Here is a 27611-nt window from a genome sequence, read left to right on the forward strand (position 1 = left end):
ACTATAGCCTAATCTATCATTTACTTTTATAGATTGGTTAAATTTTGAACTTGTTTGATCCCCTAATTCTTCAAATACTCAGTCAACGCTTTACCAAGTAAGCACCTCGCCCTCCTTGAGAAATGAATAACAGATCTTCAATGACAACGGGTTGAGGGTCTGATTGTTGAGGTCCTCTTGGGGTCAAAGTTCAAGATTGAATCAAAGAGGTGTTGCTTAGAGTGATGGTTGTAGTTGGGACTTGGGAGAGGAGGTAATGGTAGTGGTCCATTGAGCAGCTGCATTATTGTGGTGTAGCATTACTACAATGGAGATAGGTAGTTATTACAGTAAAATAGGATAATGGTGGATGATGGTCTGGGCTTTGTTTCTTGAATGAGAACTATACTAGTTTAGTAGTAGTAGTACTAGTAGTAGTAGATGAGATGCAAGTTGAAGAAAGTAGATGGGAGGTTGTTAGCAGTTACTAAAACTATTAAATACTTGGTGGGTGCATGTGCATATATAATACTAGTATGTAAAATATGGTTGAGGGGGACAGATTAATTTATGATCATTCCATAACAACTGGCCTTTGCTCCATCTTGCAATTCATTAGAATGCATTTCTTGATTTTTCCATTTTCTCCATCTCAGTGTTTATCATCATGCCTATATTTGTTTTGAGTTCTTGGCTTCACTAGAATAAGTGAAGTTGGATCAAAGGCTTCATCCAAAACTAAGGAAAAAAAAGAAATACTTGACAGTAAAGCTGTGCTTTTTTCTTATTTATGATAAACTTTTAACGGCAACGACCACAACTTATTTTATGGTCAAATATGGAAACCGCACAACATTTAATCATTCTATAAAGAGAATGGAACCAAACCAAAACCAGAATCACGGTATCTTACAAAATACAAACAAAAAAAACTTAAACACTGCAGCAGCAATATATTGGGTTATAAGTTGGAATCCAAAGTAGCTGGTGCAGCAGCTGCAGGTTGCCTTGTGACTGCAGCTAAGATATCAGTGTATCCCACCAAACCAACAAGAATGTCATCGTTGTCGATCTCTGTAACCCAGACGTGGGTGGCCCGGTGTGAGAGCATCTGCGCCATGACAGCAGCCAGTGAGCTCGTAGCCTTGCAGGTCAAGGGTGCAGTCCTACCGCGGTACATGCTCCTCCCGATGCTGAGCTTTGGATCAGACGAGGAGTTGCTGAAGAAACCGATGCTTCTGCTGCTGATCTTCCTTCTCAACCTATTGGAATGGGCTGCTGCTGCATTGGTTTCCTCTCCAGCTATTTCATCACTGTGGGTATCAATATCAGGTAGTGATCTTGAATTCATGTGATCTTCGACACCCATCACGAACTGGCCGGCTGATAATTTGGCGAGAGCCCACGCAGCAGACAGGTAATCACACTTCCAGAGCTTGGCCAGAGAGATCTCACCCAAGATCTTGTGTTGCCCCTCTGTTGTTGGTTCGACAACTGCTGCAGCGCAAGGATCATTGGGGAGCTTCTTGGTGGCATCAATGGCCGGAGAGGACACCTCAATCCAACAGTAGTTTGGGTTGATGGCTTCGAGAGAAGCAATCGAATAGAGAGGTAAAGGAGCCAAGGCGCCGAGGCAACCAATGAGGAATCGAAGGACATCTTCTCTTGAGAGGCAGCAGAACTTGTCTTGGATGGACGAGGTGGAAGAGGATGAAGGACGGGTAGCTAATGCGTTTGTGCTGCTACTGCCTCCGAACGAGTCTGCATTTTTGAGCCATTTGCCGTTGTAGAGAATGGAAAAGCGCTTGCTCATTCCTCTCCATACTAAGCTCTTAGGCACAAGGAGTCGCCTCGCTCCTTGTTTCATCATCTCAATAATCTTGAACAAGAATCAAGTAGTCAGATTCCAGTTCTTGAACACTGAAAAAATAATGGGATCTTCTAGTTCTTGATGATAGTATGCACAACCAACATAAATTCACAGAGTACTATATATACAGACAGAATGCGCAGTAGTAGTAAATGTAGCTCTCGTACCAAATCCAACACAATCAAGAAAGTTTCCAAAACAAGAATTGCAAGTGAAATTGATTCATTCACGTTTTCAACTAACATTAAATATTGTTTTTATCCAAATCCAATCAACAACAGCATCAACAATACTACTCCCAAATCACTTCCAAAAGGATTTTCAAATCCATTCCTATTCTTACCTGTAATCCCATCCAACTATTTTTACGTGTGATCCATCCATCACCAGATAGATGGCAATAGGAAACGATAATGAAGAGAGAGGAGAGAGTAGAACCTTGTGCCTGGATCAACAACTTTAAGAGCAGAATTATTAGCAGGAGCGACGATCTCAGAAACAGGGGTGTTGATGGCCTTCTCCTGATCAGCCAAGCAATCATCTCTCGCCAAGAATGCGACGATATCCAATGCGTTGAGAATGCCAATGAATCTCTGCTGCCTGCTCTGCGCGTTCTCAAACGGACTCTTCACCGATCTCTTTCGCCACACCGGAATCCCTCCCTCCGCCGAATCCCCAATCGCCCCTATCGCCGCCCCCACCGTCTCCGTCTCCGAGAACTCCGACAGCTCCGGCTTCCCCACCGTCAGATCGCCGACAACGTGGTACAAAAATACCGACGCCATGCGAGATTGCGGTATTTTTACAGATACTATAAAAGGGGATGGAGGAAGATGAGAAATGAGAGAGAGTCAATTTGGAGCCATAGATGATTGAAGAAATTCGGTTGAAAATGGCGATCATCAAGTAAGTAACTTTACAGTTTTCAGCTTTATTTTTTTTCCAATCAATGATTTTGGGATTCGCCGACTTCTCCTTCTCTTTCTCTTTGACTCGTCCAGCTCTATTTTTTTCTCCTCATCCTTATCATCATCTCTGAATAATTCATTTTAATATGAATCGAATTGCTACGCGACACAAAAAGACAGCGTGTGACAAGATATTCCAAAAATAATTACATGTAACTATGCATTTACCAGAGTTAAATGTGTTTTAGTCTTCAACAGTTATTTAGAAGTGTCGAGATTACTAGATTAACAAAGTGCAACTCCATTCGCTCTTTTATTTACACATGAAAAAAAAGTACTGTGCACAGTAATCGAGAATTTGCAGTGCGTGGCACTACTACTTTCTCTCTCTCCCCTCTTCTTTCCCAGGTGAGGTGAGTTGAGTAAAACGGCACTCCACTGTTACTGTTTAACTGTATTCTTCCATGAAACTGACGCAAAGAGAATGGCCTGCAGATTAGAAATGATTGAGAGAGGCAAAATCAAAGTCCCAATTTGTTTCGTCTTGTTATTGATATCTTTCTTGCTACTGATAATACCTTGTGGATTTTGCGCTTCTCTAAACCCTAACATTCTTGGCGTCGACCCACGAGACAAAGCTGCAATTTTGGAGCTCAAATCCAATTTTCACGGCTTCAACGATGGCTTCTCCATCTCCAACAGCTCCGGCCGGCTCACCACGCTCAACCTCTCCTCCCATAGTTTGACCGGTGAAATACACCCCTCTCTCTGCAACCTGACACTTCTTCAAACCCTCATTCTCTCACACAATTCTCTGCGTGGCCCCATTCCCTCCTGCTTCAATCTCTTGACGAACCTCAAGCTTTTGGATCTTAGCTACAATTCTTTCTATGGCTCCGCCCCTCAAGCTGTTGCCACGCTCAACCAGCTGGTGATTCTTGATCTCAGCCACAATGAGTATTCTGGCGAGATTCCTACGTGGATTGGGAATTTCTCTTCCAAACTCGAGAGACTTAATTTGGGATTTAACAATTTTAGTCGGCAAATGCCTACTACCTTGTATTCTGCAATGTCATTGCTCTATCTGGATTTGTCACACAATAATTTGAGCGGAGTTGTGGGTGATTTCCAGCAGGCTTTGGTGCAGCTCAACCTCGGCTCGAATTCGTTTTCGGGCACTCTGCCCTGCTTCTTGCCAGCTACTAAGTCCCTCTCATTGCTCAACTTAGCAAAAAACTCCATTTTAGGAGGGATCCCAGCTTGCATTTCTACTTGTCGTGAGCTGACACAGCTCAATCTCTCATTCAACCAACTAGAATATGGGATTTCTCCAAGATTGGTTTTTTCTGAGCAGTTAGTTGCTTTGGACTTGAGCTTCAACAAGCTGTCTGGAAATCTTCCATCTACTATTGTGGGGGCGCCTGACAAGTCGAGTCTCTTGCTCTTTGATGTGTCCAATAATCTGTTGACAGGGGAGATTCCATCATCTATCACAGAGCTGAAGAACTTGAAGGCCTTGTTTCTCTCCCATAATCTTCTCAGTGGTGAGATTCCGGAGAGAATTGGGAATTTGACCTACCTTCAAGTGATTGATCTGTCTCACAATGCGTTGTCTGGAAATATTCCTTTGAACATTGTTGGTTGCTTTCAGTTACTGGCACTGAAGCTGAACAACAACAATATCTCTGGTGAGATTCCTCCAGAGCTTGATGCACTGGATAGTTTGAGGATACTGGCACTGAGCAACAACAGAATCTCCGGGGAGATCCCTCTCACCTTGGCAGGGTGCAAGTCATTGGAAGTTGTCGATTTGAGCTCAAACAAGCTTTCTGGCTCTCTGAATGATGCTGTATCCAAATGGTCCAAGCTTAGGTTTTTATCCCTCTCACATAACATGCTGAATGGATCCCTACCGAATTGGTTGTTCACATTTGAAGCAATCAAGACGATTAATCTTCTGGGCAACAAGTTCTCTGGCTACATACCAGATGGTAGTTTCAACACTAGTTCAAATTTTAATCACATGGATTATGGTGGATCAGAGTTTAGAGATGTTGAAATGCAGGTCTCTGTAGTAATTTCTGCTAGAAATGAAGTGATGTTCGACTACGAGCTAACAAGCAGAAGTGGGATTGACATCTCAGATAATGCACTCAAAGGGGCAATCCCAGCAGGGATGTTTGGATTGCAAGGTTTGGAGTATCTAAACCTGTCGCATAACTTCCTCGCGGGTGAAATTCCAGCAGGGATGGGGAAGATGTTTAGTTTGGAGGTGCTAGACTTGTCTCATAACTCCTTTTCAGGGCCAGTTCAAGAAAACATATCTAGTCTTGGAAACTTAATGCTGTTGAATATATCGTATAACTGTCTCTCCGGCATTGTCCCCACGAGACAGGGCTACTGGAGGTTTCCTGGGGCGTTTGCAGGCAACCCAGGCCTCTGCCTCGAGGAATCATCATGCGATGGGAAGAGACGGCCTTCAATGCTACTGAGAGATGGGAGCGAGCAGGGACTGATTTCAGTGAAGATTTTGTGTGTAACTAGTTTTGTTAGTTTCTATGCAGGTGTTATTGTGCTTTGTTGTTATGGTCAAACCAGAAACTATATGTTGCAGACCAAGAACTACTGATTTTTATGGTAGAAAAGATTAAGTAGCACCTTGTGTTTGCTTCCAACATAAATGTCTCACAAGATTTAGTTTCTGTAAATAAAGCTATTCCTGCTTGTTCTATCTTGACCATTTTCAATTGAGAGAGAATTGGCATAGCACAAAAAACAATCTTCAAAAGCCAGCTTAATTCTTGATCCCTATAACCTAAAAGAACATTCTTACATCATCAATTAAGAGCATTAGATTCCTACTTGAGGCTTAATGCACTCTGCAATCCATATATTCGATGCTATTCTTCTTGGGTTGGTGCTTTCATTTCAAAATCATCTAGGTAAAGTGAGATTCTTTTAGTACCACGTGTTCTCTGCACACAAACACACAAAGAATAGCATCAAATTTTACTTCCATTTTGAAACATGGGATTGGATACTACACCAAATGGTACCATCACCGTGCAAAGTGAAAGAACAAGCTGGATTAAAAAATAAAATGGAAAACATCATTTGATACCACAAAAATGAAATTATGAAATTCCTTTGAACTCAACTTTCTAAATTCTACAAATGGGGTTGTAGGGCAAATACATGGAGATGGAAATTGTCAAATAGCCTAGCTAAGAAAACTCTGCCTGTCTGCCACGGATATGGGCCTTGTCGTACCTAATACCTAATTGGCCCATCCAAGCTCCCCGATGCGAACTGAAAGTACAATTCACGTATGAGAATCATTATTTAAACCATAAGTATTAGTTTTAGAGCAGCAACTTTCCCACGAGATATAATGTATACATCTACGATTCATGACATTGTGCCAACAGAACCTTTACACACAAATATGAAAGAGTTGGCGTTTACCTGTCGAACAATTGGATTCGTTGAGGAGGAGAATTCATGAGTCATTCCTTGCCAAACAACTGCTCCTTCATACAAAAACAACAGCCTAGATATGGTATTAGTATTAGGACGTGAAGAAGTAGCTGAAGTTGTGCAAAAGGCTAGAAAATAACCACTACCTATCAACAGCTCTTTTGATTGTGCTATGTTGATGAGTGACTATCACATAGGATGCAATCTTCCCAGGCTTCCCAAGTGCATCCTTACCTTTCATATGAACCGAGCGAATGAGATCTTCAACAACAGTTGATGCAATAGGATCCAGACCAGCTGTTGGCTCATCATATAGGAGCACCTATTCAAAACACGCATGATGTCAATAGAATATAAATACCATACGTAAGGACGCTTACACTGATCATCATGGTTGACTAAAAAAATGATGATATTTTTTACTTGGATAGTGCAAATGGAATTGTACTTCATGATAATACATTGCATATTATGACCTTGAAGCACCAAAAATGTACAAGCCAAAACATATAAAATCTTAACCAGTGTGTAAGAAGAGCACCTGAATTTTCTTTGGTAGACACGAAAAGGTGAACAAATAATACCTCAGGCTCAATCACATGCTTTGTTGGATCAAAAATGATGGAACGAGCAAGGGCAACTCTCTTTTTCATCCCACCGGACAATTCTGAAGGTAATCGATCTTCAACTCCCTGTACAAAGATTTCTCTTAAACTACCTCCACCTTAAGAAATGAATATGTCAATCCTCTATGTCTATCATGCAAATTACACAGTCTATGTCTACAATACAACATTAAACTATCTACAATGCAATCTGTCTATATCTATAATGCAATATGCGGAAATCCATCTTCAGCGTCCACTAATGTATATTGCATTGTATCATTTACAATTTTGAATGTTACGTGCCACATGGCAGCATGAGGTTGGAAGTATGTGTCAGAAGGATGCACACTAATGCTCCCCTATATATATGCTTTTCGATAAGCTTAGATAGTAGCTATATGGACATGGTCATTAACCACATACCTTTAGTCCAACAGCAGCTAGAGTCTCAGTGACGAGTTCGGCAATTTTATCCTCTGGCATAGTTGAATTTTCATATCTGTCACAGAAATTCGAGATATAATATAAAACATACCTAAAAAATGCAGTTGTTAACAATGAAGCAAAATCTAATTACAAAGATAAACATCTTACAACAAAAACCCGACATTTTCACAAACAGTGAGAGAATCAAACAGTGCCGCACTCTGAAAAACCTGTTACCATGGGCAACAGATTCAAGAACTGTCTGGAGTCACTGAATAATACAGGAGATGCAAACAATGTTATCTCTCACCAAGCCAATTCTTAGGCCTGAAATTTCCTCATCACTGATCAACCCGTGTCGTCTTCTGCTGCGAATCAATACCTCCCCCTAGTTGTTCATAATTAATGATTGACCACAAGAAGACAGTCAATACCCATCTAAAGTAGATTCTATCAATAATAGTAAAGTTAAACGTACGGCATTATACCAAAAGAAAGGAATAAACCTGAAGAATTACCTTGTCTGGAGCAAGAAGCCCAGCCATAATCTTCAAGATGGTTGACTTTCCTGTCCCAGATGGGCCAATAATTCCGACAGCCTCTCCATGCCTAATCTACAAAAGAAATTGACTCTGTCAATGTTAAGGTGGTATCCACTGAGAATGAATGACCTGGTTCTTGTGGCAACACAAGCTTATTCACTAAAGTTATTCTTACATTCATTAACAAAATATAGTTAGTTAGAAAACTATCAAATAACAACCAATAATGAGTAGCCCAAGATGGATTATCTCAAGTGACAACCCATTGATTAAACATTCCACTGGCCTAAAATTCACCACTTACAAAAGTTCCTGCCTTCCTAACATCATGATGGTAAAATCGTTATCTTTTGGTCAGTTGAAATAACAACAAATACATTGGATAATGTATTAACCATTTTACAGAATCAAAGCATAAATAAGAAAATCACCTTAAAGCTCACACCTTTTAGTATGTGCTTTTCCCCAAAGGATTTGTAGACATCTCGGCATTCAATGAGTACATCAGATACATCCTCATCCTCCTCGTTGATGCTCGAATTATATATCTTGTGAGCACCCTGGAGATAATGAACAGAAATGTATGTTTCCACATGAGTACATGATTACATTCCGAAAAAAGCACCTAAAAGTTGAAAATTTGTCATCACCTATCACACATCAAAACATTTTAAAAGTTTGTAATTCCAAAATTTACACTGCCTATCTAGAATAGAAGCAACAAACACAAACAAAAATGCAATGAAACAAGGATCTTGAAACGATGGATCATGCTGAAGTTAACTTATAGGTAGCTGAATAAAAGCAGTTACAAAACCAAATGAACCCAATACCATCAAAATATCCACTTCAGATCACATCAACAGCCATGGATTACTAAGTTCAGCTCATTCATTAAGAAAAAAAATATTAGAAATTGAATTGATGAAAGATAGAGCATACTTTAAAGTTATCAGGCTGGTAATTTTGAGGCGGAGCGACGCAAGCACAAGAAACCATTCTTCTATTTCTTGGAGCATATTCGGCACCAACAGAAGACGACAACGAAGAAACAGACGAAACCGGCGGAAAACAAGACAATACATTGGAGAGCTGATAAGTTTTGAATGCACTGAGAGGCCTGTGAGACATGAAAGCCGCCGCCGACATCATCCCAGACTTTCCCCTTTAGAGAGCCCTGAATCTTGATGATTTTTGACGATGAAGGATTTTGTGAAATGTGAGCAGTTCAATGGGAGTAGAATCACTGGGAAGAATTTGAAATCAGATAAAATGGATGCAGTGCCGTGGGGAGTTAACCATTACCGCGGCGGCGGCGGAAGGACCGTGATGGCTCCGGGGGCAATCGAGGACGGTTGCCAGCGCCTCTTTTCTTTTCTTTTATCTCAAGTGGCGGAGCGCTCCGTCTTCAATTTTACTCCCTATTTATTTACTCCCTATTTATTTTTCTTAAGTGGGGAGTATAATTTAATAATAAAAGTTTTAGCAATAAATAAATACAGATATTAAAGGGGTGGGAAATTGAATATGGCATAAGTTGGTATAGAGTCAGAAATTGAGAGGCAGCTCGCGAGCGGCGGAAGCGGAGGCTAATTGTAAGATTGAAGACGGCGGTGATGACTCTCGCTCAATTCTCCATGGTTTCTGCTTCTATTTCCCTCCTTTTCCATCTTTTTTTCTTTCATTTTTATGTTTCTCATCCGCATATTACTCTTACTTGCTCCTTTTTGCCGCTTTCTTTCTTCTCTTTCCGTCAATATCTATTTATTTGGGGGAGGGGGCTACGCTCATCAAGATATGTTGAAATTAATTGGAATTTTTTTTACGTTACAAAACATGAACCAAACGATTTGTTCTGTTTCAGAAAACAACCTTTTTTGGTCGATTATAGTCAACCTACGCTGCTGATAATACTAGCTCCGGAATTGTTATGATCCTGCAAGCTGCATTAGCAATAGCTGGGGCATAAATTCTATCCTCGTGATTTGGGGCTGCCCGACTCACATAATTCTGTTGATTTTTCTTTAACCTGTTAGACTTTCTTCCTTGCTCTAGCTTTCATTAGAATTGATGAAATGTTCATTCTCTTCAACTGGCTAGTAGTGAGCCAATAAACGATAAATTTTAAAGAGATTGTGCTAGTCGAATTGTTTGGAAATTAATGACAGATTGGTGTGAGTACTTTGTCACTATACTCAGTGAACGTTTGTACTGCTTTGGAATTCACAGAGAACAAAAAAAATTGATCATTTATTATGCACTTCTATTTGTGTGTCAACTGTCAAACTGCCAATACAATACTGCACTGGAAGTGTTAGTTTTTGTCTTCATGTGTGTTAGATGTGCATATGAGGTAGCATACTGAGACTTCTATGTTTTGACTCACCTTATAAAGATATCCTTTATTCAACAGAATTAATTTTTATACATGGACTTGATGATTTCTTCAGCTATTTCTCCAATGTTCTTCTCATTTTTGTGCATGTGCACTGAAATTTAATCTCCTTTTGGATTGGTGCTCAACTTTCACTAGTACTGTGCAGGTTGAAGAGTTGGCTTCTCTTGTTAAGGACAATTATCCTTGCAAGCATCTAATTTTGTCAGTGGAAGATCTGTTAGTCAATTATCTTCAGGATGATACAAGGTGATTGTTGTGGGTAGCTAACAGATGCTATGATACTATAAAGGCTGTTCTTAGTATTTGTGGTTGTGGCCCAATAGATACTTATAACAATATTCTAGAGGGGAAATGGATGCATCGATTCTGTGCATTATCCTTTTTAATTGGGCTCTGTCTTTGAATTTTATATTTCCAAGCTTTGTATCCCAACCAAGTATCTCATGAGCACCGCATTCTCCACAAGCACTGTAATAATCTCGCAATCGTCACTTCAATATTTTTCCCAACAATTATGATAAAATGCTCACAAGTGTATTCAAACTATTTTTTGTTCATGTAGTGCAATTTGGTTTTTTACATCACAGACATAATGTTTACTGATTACATTTCCATTACTTAATGTCTGAATGGAATTTTAAGCTCCATTCAGAAAATTAAAGGTGAAGAAAATGTTACATGTGCAGTTTAGATGGAGTGCTCGAGCTGGAACCTATGAATTCATATAACCGCCTGCTTGTACACCGTCTTGCAGAAATATTTGGGTATTTATGTTCATGCAATTTTTACTGACTCATTCTACTGCATTTCTTATCTGGACCTTGAGAAAAATGAGTTTTTGGCTCACTAAATATGACATGTAGCAATCATGTTACCTAGATTTTTTCATCACTCTGTTGGAGAAGGAGAAGACAGGCACTTAGTGTTGGAGAGAAGCCCAGAGACATCAATGTAGGTTAAGTTTAAAAATATTTTAGCATTTAGTTAGATTGATTCTGTTATCAATTTTTCCATTTGGAATTATATGCATTTTAGATCCATGTCAGGCTAAGTACAATTAGATTTTCAGAAGGTGGCCCATGTTTGATGAAGAGGAAAATGTTTGATATCCAAGCCTTATGCTTTTTGTGCTGCAATCCTCATAAGTTATTCAGTTCATATTCAACCGAGGCTAAAATAGATTCTCTTTTTATTTCTTTCTCTGCCCTATTTTGGTAGGATTAAATTATTCAGTTCATATTCAATCACAACTAAAGTTAAGAAACACATTTACCAAGTCCAATTCCTTAAGCCTTCAAAATTATTATTTTTTGTGACTAATCTCAAGTGGATCAGAAAGTTTTCCGAAAGAGGAACTAATGCGATAAATTACTTTATCAAAATTTCTGCTCATGGCGGTCTAACAAGTGGTCGCACTTCAGAATATATTACATGCAATTGTTACATCGTGATTTTTAATGTGGTTGTTATGATATGTTTTAAAAAGCACGTGTAATAGAAATTGTCTTCCCATGTGTTTTAATTTATAATCTAGAATTTGCGTCACACCTGCTGGTATTATGTAATTTGATGATATGACAATTGCAGTCCAGGCATCCTTGTGAGTGATTTGTTGTTGCAGTATGGTGAAATGCAGACACCAATGTCTTATGATGTATTGAGGCGTAAGGAAGTTTTGCCAGGTAAATTATTTCATTCTGACACGGAATGTTGACTAATTGCTTCATCGTGTTGCTTCAGTTTCTTGCTATTTCGAATTTTACTTTCTTCTACAGAATAACCGTTTTCATAGTATAATCTAAACTCTTGATTAGATTTGAAGTGAAAGGACACATTCCTGTGTGTGCAAATGACTAAAATATATATAAATTTATGGTTACATACTTACATTTGAACAAGTACTATCAATACAGTTAGTGCTTTATGGTGTTGCTTCTGTTTCTTGCTATTTCAAATTTATTTCTCTTGGAAAGCATATCCATAGGCTTTAGAAAAAGAAAAGAAAAAAGTAAACTTCCAGAATGTTATGGCATAAGTAAACTCAACTGTGACTTTACTAATCCTTATGGTTATGGAGAAGAGTTATATAACTTGACTTAATGATTCAGAAGCTGAGTGGTTTTGAAATACATGACTTGCTTTTTCCTGAAAGGATTAAGTAGCATTTCTAAGCTTTTTAGGACGAAAATAAAATATGTATTAAGTATTTATGGGGTGGGTGTTTGATTACAGACTTGATTATCCTTGTCAAATAGGAAAACATATAGACTGCATGTAGTGATATGAATAGAAGCAAATTAAGGTTTTCCAAAGAAGATATGTGGAAGGTTGACGTGGAACAGATGAATAGAGTCCACAAAGAAGAAAAATGGCTTCTGTTTGAACTTTGGAAATTTGAAGTTCTGTACTTTGTGTGATTCATGAGTATTGTTTCAGAAAGTTTGTCTTTCTTCTTCCTCATATTTTATGTGGGTAGTAAACAAATAATTGTACAAGATCGAGATATCACTTGAAGTTGTTAGTTATTTCTTTCAATTGTGATTTTATCATGTTAGCAGTGCATTATCCGGTTTGTTTAAATGGACTTGAAGTTGGAATATTTTTCTGGTTTTCCCAGGCCAGAAAGTTGATCCTGTGTGCGGACCTTCTCTGGATGAGAGAGAAACAGCTTATTTTGCTGCAAGACAGAGAATATTTTCAGAAGATGCATGTGATAGTAACCTGATAAAGGAGAGACCAAAAAAAGATCTTGTGGTTGCTCGCCGTATGATAACTCGTGCCCTTGGCCAAGCAGACAAGGGTGCAAAGCATGAGCTCACTAAGGAATGTGAAGAATTGGTGGTAGAGGATGTGAAGATCAAGCACACTGATAAGAGCGACATCATGTCTAGCAACAACATAAAAACAAATCCCCTCTCTGGGAAACACCCAAGGGCATATGCGATCTCAAAAATAGACAAATCTGGTGAATTTAAAGTGAATGATGGTTCAAGCAAAGAACCCCAGCAAAAGAACAACTCAAAAGGCGGGGACTCCTTGGAAGAGCTGAAGAGTAACTCACCAGACAACCATTTAAGACAGGAGCATATGGGAGCTGCAAAGAGGTTGTTTGCTAATGCCTTAAGAATGCAACGAAGGGATGTCAATCTATCAAACAAGGAAACTGGTTGCTGACCTCAGGTAATTCTACAACAAGAAACCGATGTTCTTCAAACATCTTGTGCACATAAGATTGACATATTCTGTTTTGTCGCATATCAGTAGTATGAAGCACTAGAAAATTAGTTGCTGGAAGATTTGACAGGACATTTGATGGCAAACCGGCTTGAGGGCAGCTTCACGATCCTTGGTCATGGAAAAAGCAACGCAACCATCAAAAGAAAACTGGTTGTTTGGTGGTATTGTATCACAGACTACATTATTGCATGTTTAAGAGTTACTATTTGGGTAGGTTTCTTCTATCTTAACTGGTGGAATCAGCATGGGACTTTGTTGTACAGAATAACATGGCATTGCTCTTGATATTGTTTTTCCTGAATATAGATCGTAGTATCATGATCTTAAATCAAAGGCTCTTGAGTAAATGCTTCTTTTTATCAGGTTACAAATTGAAGTTTCTCAACAAATATTGTACTATCAAGACAAGAAAGAACGAAAAAACGAGTTCTACTCTGCTTGCAATTCTAAACTTGAAATACAGTACTATCAAATGCAGGACTATTCAGAAACACTCTTTGCCCCATCGTCTACTGTAGAGGCCGACTCCATTTTGGCCAAGGCAGCTTTTAACTTATCCCTCACCATTACTCCATTATCTTTCTTCCACTTCCTGCTTGAACCTGCAAACACACCACATATTATCAGCAAAATAAATCAATCCATATAGTAACTTCCAAGTTCAAATACAGAAAACAGAAGTTCATAAAAAGGTATACTATTATATAGTCATCTTTATATCCAAATAAAACTTTATCCACATTTGATGGTAAAATATTGACTCAAAAATACCAAAAGATGTCCTTTATGGGTATAACATCTCTGTTTGTTAGGTGATGTGAATTCATAAAACATCCCTCTTTATTCCTTCATGCCCTATTTGTGCACTTAAATCTAGATCTAGAAGTTCCTAACACTATGTTTGGACTTCTAGCATGACACAAGAGTATACTGTTATTCCTCAAAACCTGTTCAAATGAAAGAGCAAAGAAACATATCCACACAAAATACTCGCACAGCTCAGATGTATTAGAGGCAATAATCACAAGAATATGATAAGAAGCTAGTTATCAAGAATTTACCTTCATAGCTCTTACAGTCTATGCTTCCATTGGACGGCTCTTCCTGAAGTTAGAAATAATAGAATTAATAAGCATTATCGAATAGGTTCAGACAATAGAAGCAATTTTTAGTCAGAAGGATATCATAATTACCAAAATAGACTTAAAAGTTCATGTCATACACATGAAACATTGAATATAACACCTTGATGCTAAGAGGATAGCTTTAACAAGAGATTATTTATATCAGCTAAGTTAGCACATAAATCATTGTTTTGGCATTAACAGCATATACAGAAAACAAAATAGGAGAAAAGGTCAGTGGCAAATGAAACAAAAATATCTAACATTATCTCACATTGGTGTAAAGAGAGAACTCTAACCACTATATATAAGTCTAATGGCCCCCTATGGATTTCTATAAAAGGTAAACCTCAGTTCCATATTATAATGTGCACCAATGTTTCTCTTGCTAATATGGAAAACTAGATGTTAAAGAACTAATATTAAGAACTGCACAAATAATAACAAAAGAAAACATGTTTTTCATGAGCCTAGTGCCATCCCATTTACACACCAAAACTAGTTCCCTGCACCAAAAAAAAACAGAAGTAATAGAAACTTACTGGTTTGCATATTGAGAAGGACGATTGCCCAACTAGGTTTTTTGGATCTACAGTTGAGCATGAACCGACATCTTGAGTATTATGTGCCTCCACTTTCTGCAGCCATTCATCCTTGAATTACAGATTTGTCACTCATATGAGAAGAAATGATATGTCAAATTAGAATCACGTGTTACCTTCTCATTCAGGAAGGTTACCTTATTGCTAAGACTGGCTGCATTAGATCTATCCTGCACTCTTTGCTTGTGTGACGATTCACGGTGATGTAATGATTTCGTCATAATGCCAGTGCAACTTGTTTGGTTTAGCTCACTTTTGCAGTCATCCAGTGAGCAAGCTCCCCAAGTGTATCTAACATATTTTCTCAACTATGTGAAGACAAAAAAGTCTAAACTTAGTTCGAGAAAAGAATATTAACTTGGAACTTAGCTAAAACACTCGGATCAATAAAAATAACCGACCACATAAATTTTTTTTTTGCTTTGAGTTACATGCAAAAGAACTAGTCAACTTTAACCAATTTTGTTGTTATTAATTTTTAGCAATGTCAATAGTGAATTTTCAAATCTTGCAATATAATGTACATCCGGAAAATAAAACTACATTAAACCCAACTCTATTTGAGTTTGGCATTTGTAACATGAAAAATGGCATCGCACTAACTCATTCAGATTAGTTCATTTCAGTTTCATTTATCCAAATTTAGGGAATGTGCAATCAGTTGCAACAAATAGAACGTTTGCCACTGATATCGTTATTAACTTGGCAATTAACCCTTCATATTCCTAATGCTTTTATAGGAGTTAGAAAGCTCACCTTTTCCCAATGATCTTGGGCTTTTCCGCGATTCCTAATGTTCTTCATTATAGTATCCTCGTAGCGGAGCCGTTGGATTCTGTATTCACACTGTAAATGAGACAGAAAAAGAAAAAAAGAAGAAAGCTATAAGAGGAAAGCAAAAAAATTTAACCTTCAAATTCAAACTCTCAAGTTGTTGAGATTGTAGAACTAGAAAGCCTATAAAGAAAACAAAAATAGAAGTACTAAAGCAGCAAATATAGGGTAAATGTAACATACTTGGACCAAGAAGCAGAAAAAAATACCAAGGCTTATGCAATAAAGGCCACCAAGATTAGCGAGAAAGCTCACTGCAGATTTGGACAAAGAAAGTGTAGTCAAATTATTGACGGAAGAGAGAATTTGTCAAATCGGAGAAGCAATAACCAGAGAATTATCTCTCTCTTTCTTTAAAGATGGTGGCTAGTTACTGTAATCCAATTGCTTTAGTTTAACCCACGCTTATAATCACAGATAGATATTGAAACCTAACACGCTTATACCTTATATCTCAAGAACCATACCAGTACAAGTTAAAAAGTGGAAGCTACAAACACAAAGAAGAACCTAACAGTGCAGGCTCCAATGAAATTAAGTGTAAGACGAGAACATATGATGAAACCACTCACCGGGTCCTAAAATATTTTGATTGTCAACCTCAACAATATACGAAGATAGGAAATTGACAACCAACGTAGTGTTGATGAGTCCATCTCTAGAGTTCTGGAGCGATGCTTGAAGCTGACTTACCTCACTAAAAGACGAACCAGGAAGAAAATCATGAAACAGGGGCTGGATGAGCTTTAAGTCGTGCAAATTGCGGTAAAGTCTAGGAAATAAATTAAATTTGAGAATGTTTGGCACAGCCCCTCTATATGTAACCGGTTTGTCATCAAAGTCGGTGGCATTCTTCACAATTCCACTGACAAAACTCAAATGCTTCTTCCTCTCATTTTTCTTTGCAGTGAGGTTAAACTGAAAGCCAACCGCAGTGGCCGGATTGTTGGGAAGATCAACAAAATGCCACGAGATATAGGCGAAGTCCCTGATAAGGCGACAGTTACTGCAGCGAATGGATATGGTAGGGCCTGAGCTGGTGTTGAGACAAGAGTAGTTTGCAAAGGTGGAAAGGCGAAAAGATCTCTGATCAATGAAGAAAGGATTCCCCGTTACAACAGTGTCCAAACCGCGCAATTGAGCACAGCTCATACTTGAAATAGTAGTAATGTTGAATTCCAAATCGTTCAAAAATGACTCCAACTCAGGCGCATTGGCAGCTCTGACACTGTGCACCTCAACACTTCGCTTTGATATCGTTTGATAGAGCAACCTAAAGCCTAAATTCCGTGATTAATTGTGCCATAAATTGATTGTCGAATTCAAGTAAAAAGCAAAGAGCAGAACTCACGCTGCAAACAAACCGATGAAGAGAATCCAGCTAGCAATGGAAAAGGAGCCTCCAAGCTCGGTCTTGCGCTTGACGACGGGTTGGTGATCGTGCAGCCAGTGGCGGGTGGCAAAAGCGACGTCGAGGCGGCTTATCCACCAGCGGATCTTGAAGGCGGCGGAGCGGCCGTCGGAGCCGAGGGGGAAAAGGCGGAGGAGGAGGCAGAAGGCGAGCCAGCAGAGGAGCATGACGAGCGTGGCTTCGAGAAATACGGCCTGCGATTGCGTGAACTTCTTAATAGAGTCGAAGGAGAATATGGCAGAGGGGAAGGTGAAGGCAGAGCCGTAGCTGACGCCGCTGCTAAGCTGGAGAAACGGTGGCTCCGCGGAAAAGAGTGCGCAGGCGTTGGAGGTGCGATTGAAGAGGTAGCCGGGGTTGCAGGAGCAAAGAGTGGCGTTGTACAGCAAGGAATTGGAAGGGCATGCCATTGCATATTCCAGCTACCAACAATTGAATGGAGCGATTTGGATTCCGTGTGGGGGAAAACGAAGAACAGGTTCGATTAGGAAATGGACAGCAAAGTAGCTCTGAGTCTACTCTTTCTTGCTTTTTTTAACTCTCTTTACCTTTTCTTTTTCCAACAGATGGCATGATCAGAAAAGAATTCACCGACTGTCGGAATTTATATAACTTCCATATGAATGCACTAGATAACTAGTACTCTCGCCGTCGTCCGGACTAAGATGACACATTTTTTAACCGGCACATGATTTTAAGAGTTATTGATTAATGTGTTTAGTTGGAGGGAGAAAATGTAGGTGTAAGTATTAAAATAAAGAGAGAAAGAAAGATGAATATTTTAATAGGAGTGAGAAAGAGTGGTTGAGTGTATTAATTGATGAGATAAAGTTTCCAAAAAAAGAAATGTGTCATCTTAGTTGGGACAAACTAAAAAGGAAAACGTGTTATCTTAAGTGAGACGGAGGGAGTAGTAGTAATCACTTTAGGCTTTTGGTTTAATTTTTTAGTGGATTTTAGAATTTAATTAATTTTTTTGTGTTAGCTAAATTTAATTTTTTATTTTTCCTAATTTATTTAGTATTAATTCAATGCAATATCAACTCAAGAATAATTGGAAAAATGGAGTTGATATTGCAACTGAATTAATTTAAAAATAAATAGAACAAATAAAAGTTTACTTAGAGCATCTCCAATGGCGGACGTCCGGTCGGACATCCGGTCGGACGTCGCGACGGGCGACCGGGACGTCCGCCATTGTGGCGTTTAGGGTCGGATACGGACGTCGGGTGTCCTCGGACGTCGGCGCGACGGGCGGACGTCCGCCATTGTGGCGTCCAGTCGGACGTCCCGTTTTTAATTTTTTTTTTTAAAACTCTATGGCTCGTTGAATTTTATTTCATTCGTCCCGTTCGTATTCTCGGTCAAATTTTATTTCCGTAAATGTAAATTGTTTTATTTGTAAATGTATGATTTTTTTTATTGCGGGATGTCCTAGTGGGAAGGGCGATGGGAAGGGCGGATTGTGCAGGGGATGTCCTAGTGACGTGGCAGTGGGATGAGAAGTCCTAGTGACGTGGCAAGAGGTATTTTTGGGATGTCCTAGTGGATGTCCTAGTGGGATGTCCGCCCACTGGAGATGCTCTTAAACATAAAAGAAGTTAACTAAATTCAGAATTCCATCAAATAAAGATCCAACTCGGTTGATACAAAATTTGCTGATGAAATTGATTCCCGAATTTTGCTATTGTCTCAGACGGTCACAGTGTCAACTGTCAATGCTGCAGAGGCAAAATTGATATTTGACAAAGTAAGAGATCTGATGATTGGTGAAGAAATCTGCCAATCTTCTGTTCCGAGGTCACCACTGAGTACGAAGCATAGAAGCATTTCTTAACCATTGTGTGTAAAATAAGACATGTGTCATTAATCAGATGCTACTTTGACTTATCAATATTTGCGAGATTTTCGTACCCATTAAATATGATATTTTGGGTAGTAATAATTAAATGGCTAGTGTATGACAACTATGTTATTAGTTATTACATTGATTCGTATGCCTGTGTGGTATTATCACCAAGAGGTGCTTGTGAAATATTATAAATCAAATGGAACCCATATTACTCGTAATTTTGGGATTGAACGAGAAGTCAATATTATTTAATGTAGTGACACAAAATACTTCATTGGATATATATATTAGATTATGAGTTAATTAATATAATTAGGACATATCCAATGCGTTGACTAAGTCCAACCTCTATGAATCTTTAACCTAGCCCACTACAATACTAACTATATAAGGTGATAGAATGAGACAAGAAAACCTAATCTTGCCCTATCCTCCTACACTAAAGGTTGCGCCTCCTCTCATGGGAGAGTAGAAGAGAATTTTGATCTCTTCTAATTCGTAGGAGTATATCCAGATCTAATTCTCAAGTTCTTCATGATGTAGGGTTCCTGTCTCTATATCTATCAAGTCCTTATCATTCTAGTTAGATTCATCATGAGTCATGTTTCGTGCAATGGATACTGGTCAGTTTGACGCGTTTTCAAGGTTATTATGTGCCCGAAAAGTTGCTAAGTGTGCAAGAAAGGGGAAGGAACGCAGACGAAGAAGTGTCGAGAGGGAGACAAGAGAAAATGGAGAAAATTGGACCAAAATGACCAGAAGGAGACACAAATAAGAGGACGAACAAGAGGAAGGACGAGCTTCTAGAAGACGTCCTTTTTGGAGGGCACAAATGTCAAAACAGAGAAGATCAACCATAGGGAATGAAGTGGAGCCGCACTATAGTAAGAAGAAATGAAGATGAAGAAAGGGTTCTCTCCATGCTTCCCATTCGGAGTAGAACTTGATGGAGGTCGAAAATACAAAAGAAATACAACATGCAGCAGTTACATGGTTTGGTACAAACGTACATCCACGGAAGGAGATGAATCACTCTATATTGGACTCGTGTTTACAAGATGAAGCTCACAGATTGGGCGCTCTTACTAATTCCAAGAAGAGCTAAGCTATCCCTCAATCTCTATGTGCGTTTTTGTTACAACTGCACGAGGCTTGTGTGTGTGAGTATATAATGTAACTACTTTAGCTAGAAGTTTAACTAACTGACATACCCTAGCCAACGGCTAGTTTTGTATCACCCCTCGCACAACATCCCAACGGCTCATTCCATGCACTTTGAAAGAGTTGTGACCACTCATTGCTCTGGCTCAACGTTTTGCATGGACATCTTCCAACAAACTCCACCTTGGACTTGGTAGCTGGCAGAGCTTTGGTTAACATATCAGCCGCATTGTCCTCAGTTGAAACTTTCACCACTTTCACTCTCCCACTTTGAATCTCATCTCTGATAAAATGCCTCCTCACATCAATGCCCATTCTAAATGGTCTGGGTTGGTCATGTCACTATGTGTGCATAATGGGCATATTACTTGGTCTGCTGAACATGACAGACTTAGGCAGGAAAGAGAAGATACATTCAGCAATATTATCCGGTCCCGGAAAGCGGAAAGGGAAGCCAAGAGGAAAATAACATATTTCTTGAAAAGTGAAGAGGAGAGACAGAGAAGGCTGCGTGAAGAAGAGTGTTGAAAAGTAAAATGCGGAAAATAAAACTAATGAACTCTTGAAGACTACATTGTGATTGATTTGTCTTGTTGTTGTTGATACAAAATACATAGGTATTTATAGGACTCTAGATATATTGGAACTCTACATTATAAATGATATTCTCTTCCCAATAGGTTGGGACTTCACACATTCTCTTCCCAACATACTTGGGACACCTCAAGTTATATTTCCAACACTTCCCCTCAAGTTAAGTATCGAGTTTTTCGACACTTAACTTGCATGATCTTCACTTTGATTAATAGTTTATACTCGTATTCAGGAGTCCTTCACTTTTCATTGACAGTTTATGCTCGTATCATAGAACTTCTTCAATTCATCATTGATAGTTTATACTCGTATCAAAGAGATTTTTTTCATTGAAAGTTTAGACTCGTTTCAAGGAGCTTCTTCATTTTTCTTCATTGAAAGTTTAGGCTCTTATCAAGGAGATTTTTATCATTGAAAGTTTAGACTCATTTCAAGGAGTTTCTTCAATATTCTGTTGACAGTTTTAACCCGTGTCATAGAACTTTTCAATTTTTGGTTGGCAGTTTTAACTCGTATCCAGGAGCCATCTTAGACAGTTTTAGCTCGTATCCAGGAGCCATTTTTAGACCATTCTCGGCCCATTCCAATGAGCTCATTATTTCCATTTCTTCTTTCCTGAGCCTAATAACCACTAGGCCCAAATTGACTTCTTTTTTGAAACCTAAAAAACGTCCGAACTTCGTGGAGCTTCTGCTCATTTTCTGACGATGAGATTTCTCCGATCACATCTCACTTCGGTTCCTCCTCGACATTCTTCAGGGCGGTCACCTCTCGGATCGCCGCCAAATCTCGTTGTTCCTCCAGTCAGCGGGATCTCTTCCGCTGCATCTTCACGACGATGTGCTATTCAGGACGTTGGCTGCTCCGCCTTCGTCCTCTGTAATTCTCTCATTGTAGTCACTCCAGGCTGCCCCCGGAAGTAGCTTCTCCTCTCTTGGTGGGGCTGGCCATCTCCGGCACGTCTACCTTTTTGAAGCAGTGATCGATGATCATATGGTTGTGTCTGGGAAAAGGCTTTCAACGAGATTCTCTCCACCGGTGGTTCTGTTTTGAAGACGAGTCATCTGGTTGGTCAATATCTCGCCCTCTCAGCCGGATAACTCGTCTTTTCCTTTGTTCTGATTGTCGTTCGTCGACTGTGGCCTTCTCGACCTTGATATAGGTGAGGCAACCAGTGCACTTCGACATCAAAGACTGCTTTCTCGGCTCCCTTTCTGGAAGTCTCGGCTTCTCCTTCCTCATCAGGGCTGGCCATCTTTTCTCCATCACCGACACGACATCCTTTGTAACTCCGGTCACCTGCTTCTTCGGCATTGTGTTCCCCTTTTCCGGGCAGCCTCTTATTCTCGGCTACTAGATCGGCAGCTCGTCGTCCTTTCACAAATTGCATCACCAATAGCCGGCAGTGAAACTTCTCTGATCACTCTTTCACTTCACTTTCTCCTCTTGCCGTCATCACGACAGATTTCCTCACCGATTCCTGCCAAGCCTCGACTCTATCGTCAATCGTGTACCGCGCCTCCTTCGCAATTGCTTTATTCTCCGGTTAACTGGCTGCACGCACCACTATGGCTGGTAGAATTGGGGACGAATCTTCCGGTAGTGTACTTTCTCCCCCCCTCTACCGGATAATTCTTCGACTGCTTCGACTCCTTTCCTGAATTTCTCTTCTTGGCAACAATCTGTTCATCGGTACCAATACACTTTTAGTTAGCACCTCCATTTGGAAACACTTTTCCGACACCCTAGTTTACAGCCTAGTTGAAGGCGTAAACTTCAGTCATGTCTCCTCCTTCCGACGAGCTGCCTCATTCTGGTTTCTCCGGCTGTGGTAGTCCTCTCCCCCTCGGCCGGACAAACCGAGGATTACTCCTCTGTTTTCTTCTCTTGATAGCGGTTGTGCGCGTTGCTGCTGTCAGGGACTTCATCTCCTTTTTTTCCAATTCGCCAGAACAAGGGCCTCGTGAGGTCACCACCTCTGATTTCCCCACCGATTTTCCCGGTGACACAACACCGTCATTCGCATTGTTCGCTTCGGCCGTCTAGCGCCACAGCTCTTTCACTCAGCGGGAAAACGCCGTTGCTGCCAGCGCTGTTCAGCCACCAACCTTGCTTCTCGCCGTTGCCATCTCCACCACGGTTGGTCACTAGTAGAGCAGCAACCTCATCCATCGGGTCTTGCTATGCCGTCACTTTGCTGGTGAAGAACTTCCCGTCGGGCAGAGTTCCAGCCATCAACTTCCGAAAGATCATTCTCGAGAGCCCTAGCCAGATTCTGAAAAACTTGGCAGTACTTTAGTGAGATTCACCAACTTGGATCTATACTTATAAATTCCTCCAATGCTTTCCCAGCAAAGTTGGCTGCCTCCTTCCTTTATTTTTTTTTCTGAGAGGGTTTTCATTTTTTTTTCTATAGAGACAGATCGATCCATGCAAGGATCGAGCCTGCTCTGATACCATGTTGAAAAGTAAAATGCGGAAAATAAAACTAATGAACTCTTGAAGACTACATTGTGATTGATTTGTCTTGTTGTTGTTGATACAAAATACATAGGTATTTATAGGACTCTAGATATAAATATACCTAGGAACTATACTTATTGGAACTCTATATTACAAATGGTATTCTCTTCCCAAAAGGTTGGGACTTCACACATTCTCTTCCCAACAAACTTGGGACACCTCAAGTTATATTTCCAAAAAGAGGTGGCTCGAAAGCTTGAATTAAGCTACTTCTCTATGCTTTGTGTTGTGTTGACAATCAGGCCATTTCCTGTTGCATCCATTCACTTTGTTGGTCAGAGTTATTTTCAAAGACTTAAATGCGCGAGTTGAGTGGATTTTGCAAATCCCGCCTGAGGGTGGTGGGCAGGTTACAGCCCCGCCTCTAGCTTCTATAGTTGACAAATGGTCCAGGACAGATGAGCGAATTGGTGATAGGTGGCGAGATGACCAGAGGCCTGCTGCTCCTGTAGCTGGAGCCAGGGCTTGGCAATCCACAAGGGACCAGGAACGAAGGCGTTGATGTTGGATAAGCATGATTTGTAGGTGGCTTTTTAGAGCATCCGCAACGCGTCTCGCCCCCGTCTCGGTCTCGTCTCGGAGAGACAAGATGGCAGCGAGACGCCGATGCAACCCTCCGTCTTGTCCCCTGTCTCATCCCGGAGGGTAGGTTCACGAGACAACTCGCCACGCGCCAGCGCCATGTGGCGCGCGTTGGCGCTAGGCGTGACGCCCACTCGCCGGCCAGCGAGTGGGCGTCGTCATGCTGACGCGATAAATCATTTTTTTAAAATTCGATTTTAATAAAAAAATAAAAAAATAAAAAATGGTAATATTACAGTTGAACGGTAATTTTTTTTTATTTTTCTTTTTTATTCTATAAATACTCCTCTTTCATTCTCATTATACACACAAACACACATATATTCTTCTCAAATTATCTCTCTTTCCTCTCAAATTTTCATCTCAAAACATTATTCTTTTCCCAAATTTAATCCATTCATGGATCCATTTGAGCAAATGCGTCAAATAATGGACGAATCGCTAGAAGAAGATCGACGTAGGGAGGAGGAGGAAGCCGCGGCGCCTCAAAGGTGATGCCGGATTTACATCCATCGTAACCGGGAGGAAGCCGCCGCAAGGTTGGTACGCGATTACTTCTGTGAGAACCCGGTATGGGGAGAAACCTACTTCCGTTGTCGTTTCCGCATGCGGAAATGGCTATTTCTGCATATCGCAAATACATTGGCAGCCCGGGAAGAGTACTTCCAAGAAGGGTTTGACGCCGTTGGCCGTTTGATACGTTTATTATTTGTATATCTTTTATATCTTGCATTATTATTTAGTTGCATTATTTAGCTAGATATTTAGAGAGTGCCTATCTTTTTCATATCTTTTGTCTTGCTCATTAAGTTAATATCCACTATTATAAATAGTGGGCATTGTTATTCATTTCATTCAATCAAGAAATATCATAATTTTCCTATTTTTATCGTCTTCTTTATTTTCTCGCAACCCTAGTTTGAAGCTGATCCCGGGGAAAGACCGAGACGTCCACTTTTATCCCTCCGTCGTCGACCTCTCGTCGTCGCCGGAATCTTGTTAAGGGAGTGCACCCTTAACAATTGGTGCTTTCATTGTTGAACTCATGTCAGATTGTCAATCATTTGGAGGTCGTACGAAACCCATGTGTTCCCTGTCGACGATAGCGGAGCTGGTACTGTCGCCAACTGTGGAGTCACCTCCCCTAGACCCAATTAGATCGATGTTCGAACAGATGATGGCCGGTATGGATAAATTACAGTCGCGCATGGATGAGTATGATCGCCGCCCGTCTTCGTTGCGACCACCTCCGTTGCCTAATCCGGACCCCCCATATGATCTCGTGGCACCCGATCAATTGGATGGGCAGTAGCACTCCTACAATCAGCCGCTGCACCTGCCCTACAACGAATCATACGGACAGTCGTGGTACCATCCCTACACCGACACTGATCCGTCATGGGGTAACTCGTTCAACTACGTACTTAACCCTTATCAGCAACCAGGCAATGCCGGACATCCATACCAACAGCTCCACAACCCTCATTGGTGTCCGTCGGCGTCGCCTCAACAACTATAGCTGTCTCACACCCGAAGCCCGACCTGCTGGGATCCACCACAGGTGCGACAGCCATACGGTTGGGAACCGCAAGCTCGTCCCCTCGAAACTTTTGAATGGCAGCGTTCCCAACATCCCTGCAACTAAGATTCTGAGCACTTCCGACAGCTGCAAACCTCACGCCCGAGTGCACATCCCTGGCAACTTGATTGCATGTTGTTTTCTCCACTGAGGGTGCACTCCCTTAACAAGATTCCGGCGAGGACGAGCGGTCGACGACGGAAGGATAAAAGTGGACGTCACGGGATCAGCTCCAAAACTAGTGTTTGCAGAAAATTAAAGAAGACGGTAAAATTGGGAAAATATGTTATTTCTTGATTGAATGTGAAGAATACAATGCCTCATATTTATAAGACTACCCTGACTTAGAGAACAAGAAAATAAAGATCCTAATAATATATGGGAAATATATGCTAAATCAATACTAAACTAAATAAGATAGATTTGGGGATATTCGTAGAGATATTCCCGTATCAACTAATTGTTAAGGGTGCACTCCCTTAACAAGATTCCGTCGACGACGAGAGGTCGACGACGGAGGGATAAAAGTGGACGTCTCGGGCTTTCCCCGGGATCAGCTCCAAACTAGGGTTGCGAAAAGAAGACGATAAAAATAGGAAAATTATGATATTTCTTGATTGAATGGGAAGAATAAAATGCCTCCTATTTATAAGACTACCATGACTTAGAGAACAAGAAAATAAAGATCCTAATAATATATGAGAAATATATGCTAAATCAATACTAAACTAAATAAGAGAGATTTGGGGATATTCGTAGAGATATTCCCGTATCAACTACCCCTCTGTTAAAATCCACCTTGTCCTCAAGGTGGAAACATGAAGAAGCACAGAAGAGAGTCGCTGATAACATAAGCTTGACGAGATCTATCTCCTCCTGGTTCAAACGCACACCTGAGCGTCTCCCTTCATTATCTCCATAAAAAATTACCAAGGCGGGCTCGTGATAATTCAATGCTAAAACGGGGATCTTGTCAATGCAACCACGAATGCTCAAACAACGCTTGTCCATCCGGGGAGGGATCAACCGTGCATCTGCGTCGAGCAATGCTGAACGATAATTCATACTTGTAACATTATGATATGCAAATCCACATTCCACATAGAAACCATCTCTGTCCTCTTTTAACAAAGAAGAGTTCATCATCTTCCTCAACTTCAAAATATCCCACCAGTCATGCACATTTCCTTGAAGCAAAACCTTGAAATCCCTTTCGATAACCGGCAAGAAAGCATCAGAGCCACACAATGGATATATTTTCTCAAAAGATGGAACTCGTCGGTGGTCAAGGCTTGCATCTCTATCCTCCTCAACTCCATGATTATCACAAAGCAGAGCAATTGAAGAAGGACGCGATACACCAGACGCATCATGATCAAGTGCATCCATTTCTGTCTCGAGGCGACGGTCCATGGTTTCCAACCGTGTCAAAATACGGCGGGGGCCGCTAACAGATAGTCAAGTATCGGCTGCGTAAGGGTGTAATCGGGTTGGGGCGGTTCATCTTCCAACAATTCCTCTTCCGCTCCACTAACATCGGGGCTGCCCAAGAGAGAAATAACAACTGGTGGAGGGACAGCCGCAGCAGAAGGCAACGGGGCTGTTGCTGAATGGTGGGGACTTGTTGGAGGCCCGCAGGATAGCTGACATGACTGTGGTGGTTGTGGGACAGCAGGGGGCAGCGGCGCTACTGACTTGTGGTTACTCAGTGGAGAAAACATCGTGCAATCAAGTTGCCAGGGATGTGCACTCGGGCGTGAGGTTTGCGGCTGTCGGAAGGGCTCAGAATCTTGGTTGCAGGAATGCTGGGGACGCTGCCATTCTAAAGTTTCGAGGGGACGAGCTTGCGGTTCCCAACCGTATGGCTGTCGAGCCTGTGGTGGATCCCAGCAGGTCGGGCTTCGGGT

At 40.7% G+C, this 27611-nt stretch overlaps 5 protein-coding genes across 13 annotated transcripts; 2 read left to right on the forward strand and 3 right to left on the reverse strand.

Annotated features, from left to right (window-relative positions):
* Window positions 1-738: 738 nt before the first annotated feature.
* On the reverse strand, window positions 739-2867 carry LOC121761295 (CBS domain-containing protein CBSX6-like). The gene is made up of 3 exons (XM_042156948.1): window positions 2288-2867; window positions 2132-2141; window positions 739-1858 (listed from the first exon to the last, which is right to left on the reverse strand). Exons 1-3 carry the CDS (start codon window positions 2632-2634, stop codon window positions 941-943), a joined length of 1275 nt encoding a protein of 424 aa, XP_042012882.1. The 5' UTR covers window positions 2635-2867; the 3' UTR covers window positions 739-940.
* A 231-nt stretch (window positions 2868-3098) lies between these two features.
* On the forward strand, window positions 3099-5432 carry LOC121761290 (receptor-like protein CLAVATA2). Its single transcript, XM_042156935.1, has one exon. The coding sequence runs from the start codon at window positions 3242-3244 to the stop codon at window positions 5384-5386; it is 2145 nt and encodes a 714-aa protein (XP_042012869.1). The 5' UTR covers window positions 3099-3241; the 3' UTR covers window positions 5387-5432.
* On the reverse strand, window positions 5396-9210 carry LOC121761293 (protein TRIGALACTOSYLDIACYLGLYCEROL 3, chloroplastic-like). 2 transcript variants are annotated; one of them, XM_042156939.1, is made up of 10 exons: window positions 8753-9210; window positions 8242-8370; window positions 7787-7882; window positions 7579-7656; window positions 7437-7498; window positions 7266-7341; window positions 6819-6926; window positions 6381-6556; window positions 6223-6307; window positions 5396-5732 (listed from the first exon to the last, which is right to left on the reverse strand). In XM_042156939.1, the coding sequence occupies exons 1-10, from the start codon at window positions 8960-8962 to the stop codon at window positions 5658-5660; spliced, it is 1095 nt and encodes a 364-aa protein (XP_042012873.1). In that variant the 5' UTR covers window positions 8963-9210; the 3' UTR covers window positions 5396-5657. The 2 variants fall into 2 exon arrangements, with proteins under 2 accessions (XP_042012873.1, XP_042012874.1); XM_042156940.1 differs by lacking the exon at window positions 5396-5732 and adding an exon at window positions 5871-6066 and having other exon boundaries at window positions 8753-9208.
* A 67-nt stretch (window positions 9211-9277) lies between these two features.
* Window positions 9278-13773, forward strand: LOC121761294. 6 transcript variants are annotated; one of them, XM_042156942.1, is made up of 7 exons: window positions 9278-9450; window positions 10354-10454; window positions 10895-10972; window positions 11088-11159; window positions 11796-11890; window positions 12826-13388; window positions 13473-13773. In XM_042156942.1, the coding sequence occupies exons 1-6, from the start codon at window positions 9427-9429 to the stop codon at window positions 13380-13382; spliced, it is 927 nt and encodes a 308-aa protein (XP_042012876.1). In that variant the 5' UTR covers window positions 9278-9426; the 3' UTR covers window positions 13383-13388; window positions 13473-13773. The 6 variants fall into 6 exon arrangements, with proteins under 6 accessions (XP_042012876.1, XP_042012875.1, XP_042012880.1 ...); XM_042156941.1 differs by having other exon boundaries at window positions 9281-9450; window positions 13470-13773; XM_042156946.1 differs by having other exon boundaries at window positions 9349-9450; window positions 10344-10454; window positions 13470-13773.
* On the reverse strand, window positions 13761-18000 carry LOC121761291. Of its 3 annotated transcripts, none has more exons than XM_042156937.1 (8): window positions 17357-18000; window positions 16578-17278; window positions 16189-16259; window positions 15928-16017; window positions 15309-15479; window positions 15112-15222; window positions 14507-14549; window positions 13761-14047 (listed from the first exon to the last, which is right to left on the reverse strand). In XM_042156937.1, exons 1-8 carry the CDS (start codon window positions 17821-17823, stop codon window positions 13926-13928), a joined length of 1776 nt encoding a protein of 591 aa, XP_042012871.1. In that variant the 5' UTR covers window positions 17824-18000; the 3' UTR covers window positions 13761-13925. The 3 variants fall into 3 exon arrangements, with proteins under 3 accessions (XP_042012871.1, XP_042012872.1, XP_042012870.1); XM_042156938.1 differs by having other exon boundaries at window positions 15112-15207; window positions 17357-17999; XM_042156936.1 differs by having other exon boundaries at window positions 15112-15207; window positions 15288-15479; window positions 17357-17999.
* Between the last annotated feature and the right edge of the window lie 9611 nt (window positions 18001-27611).

This window comes from Salvia splendens, chromosome 13, assembly GCF_004379255.2.
Source record: "Salvia splendens isolate huo1 chromosome 13, SspV2, whole genome shotgun sequence".
NCBI lineage: Eukaryota > Viridiplantae > Streptophyta > Magnoliopsida > Lamiales > Lamiaceae > Salvia > Salvia splendens.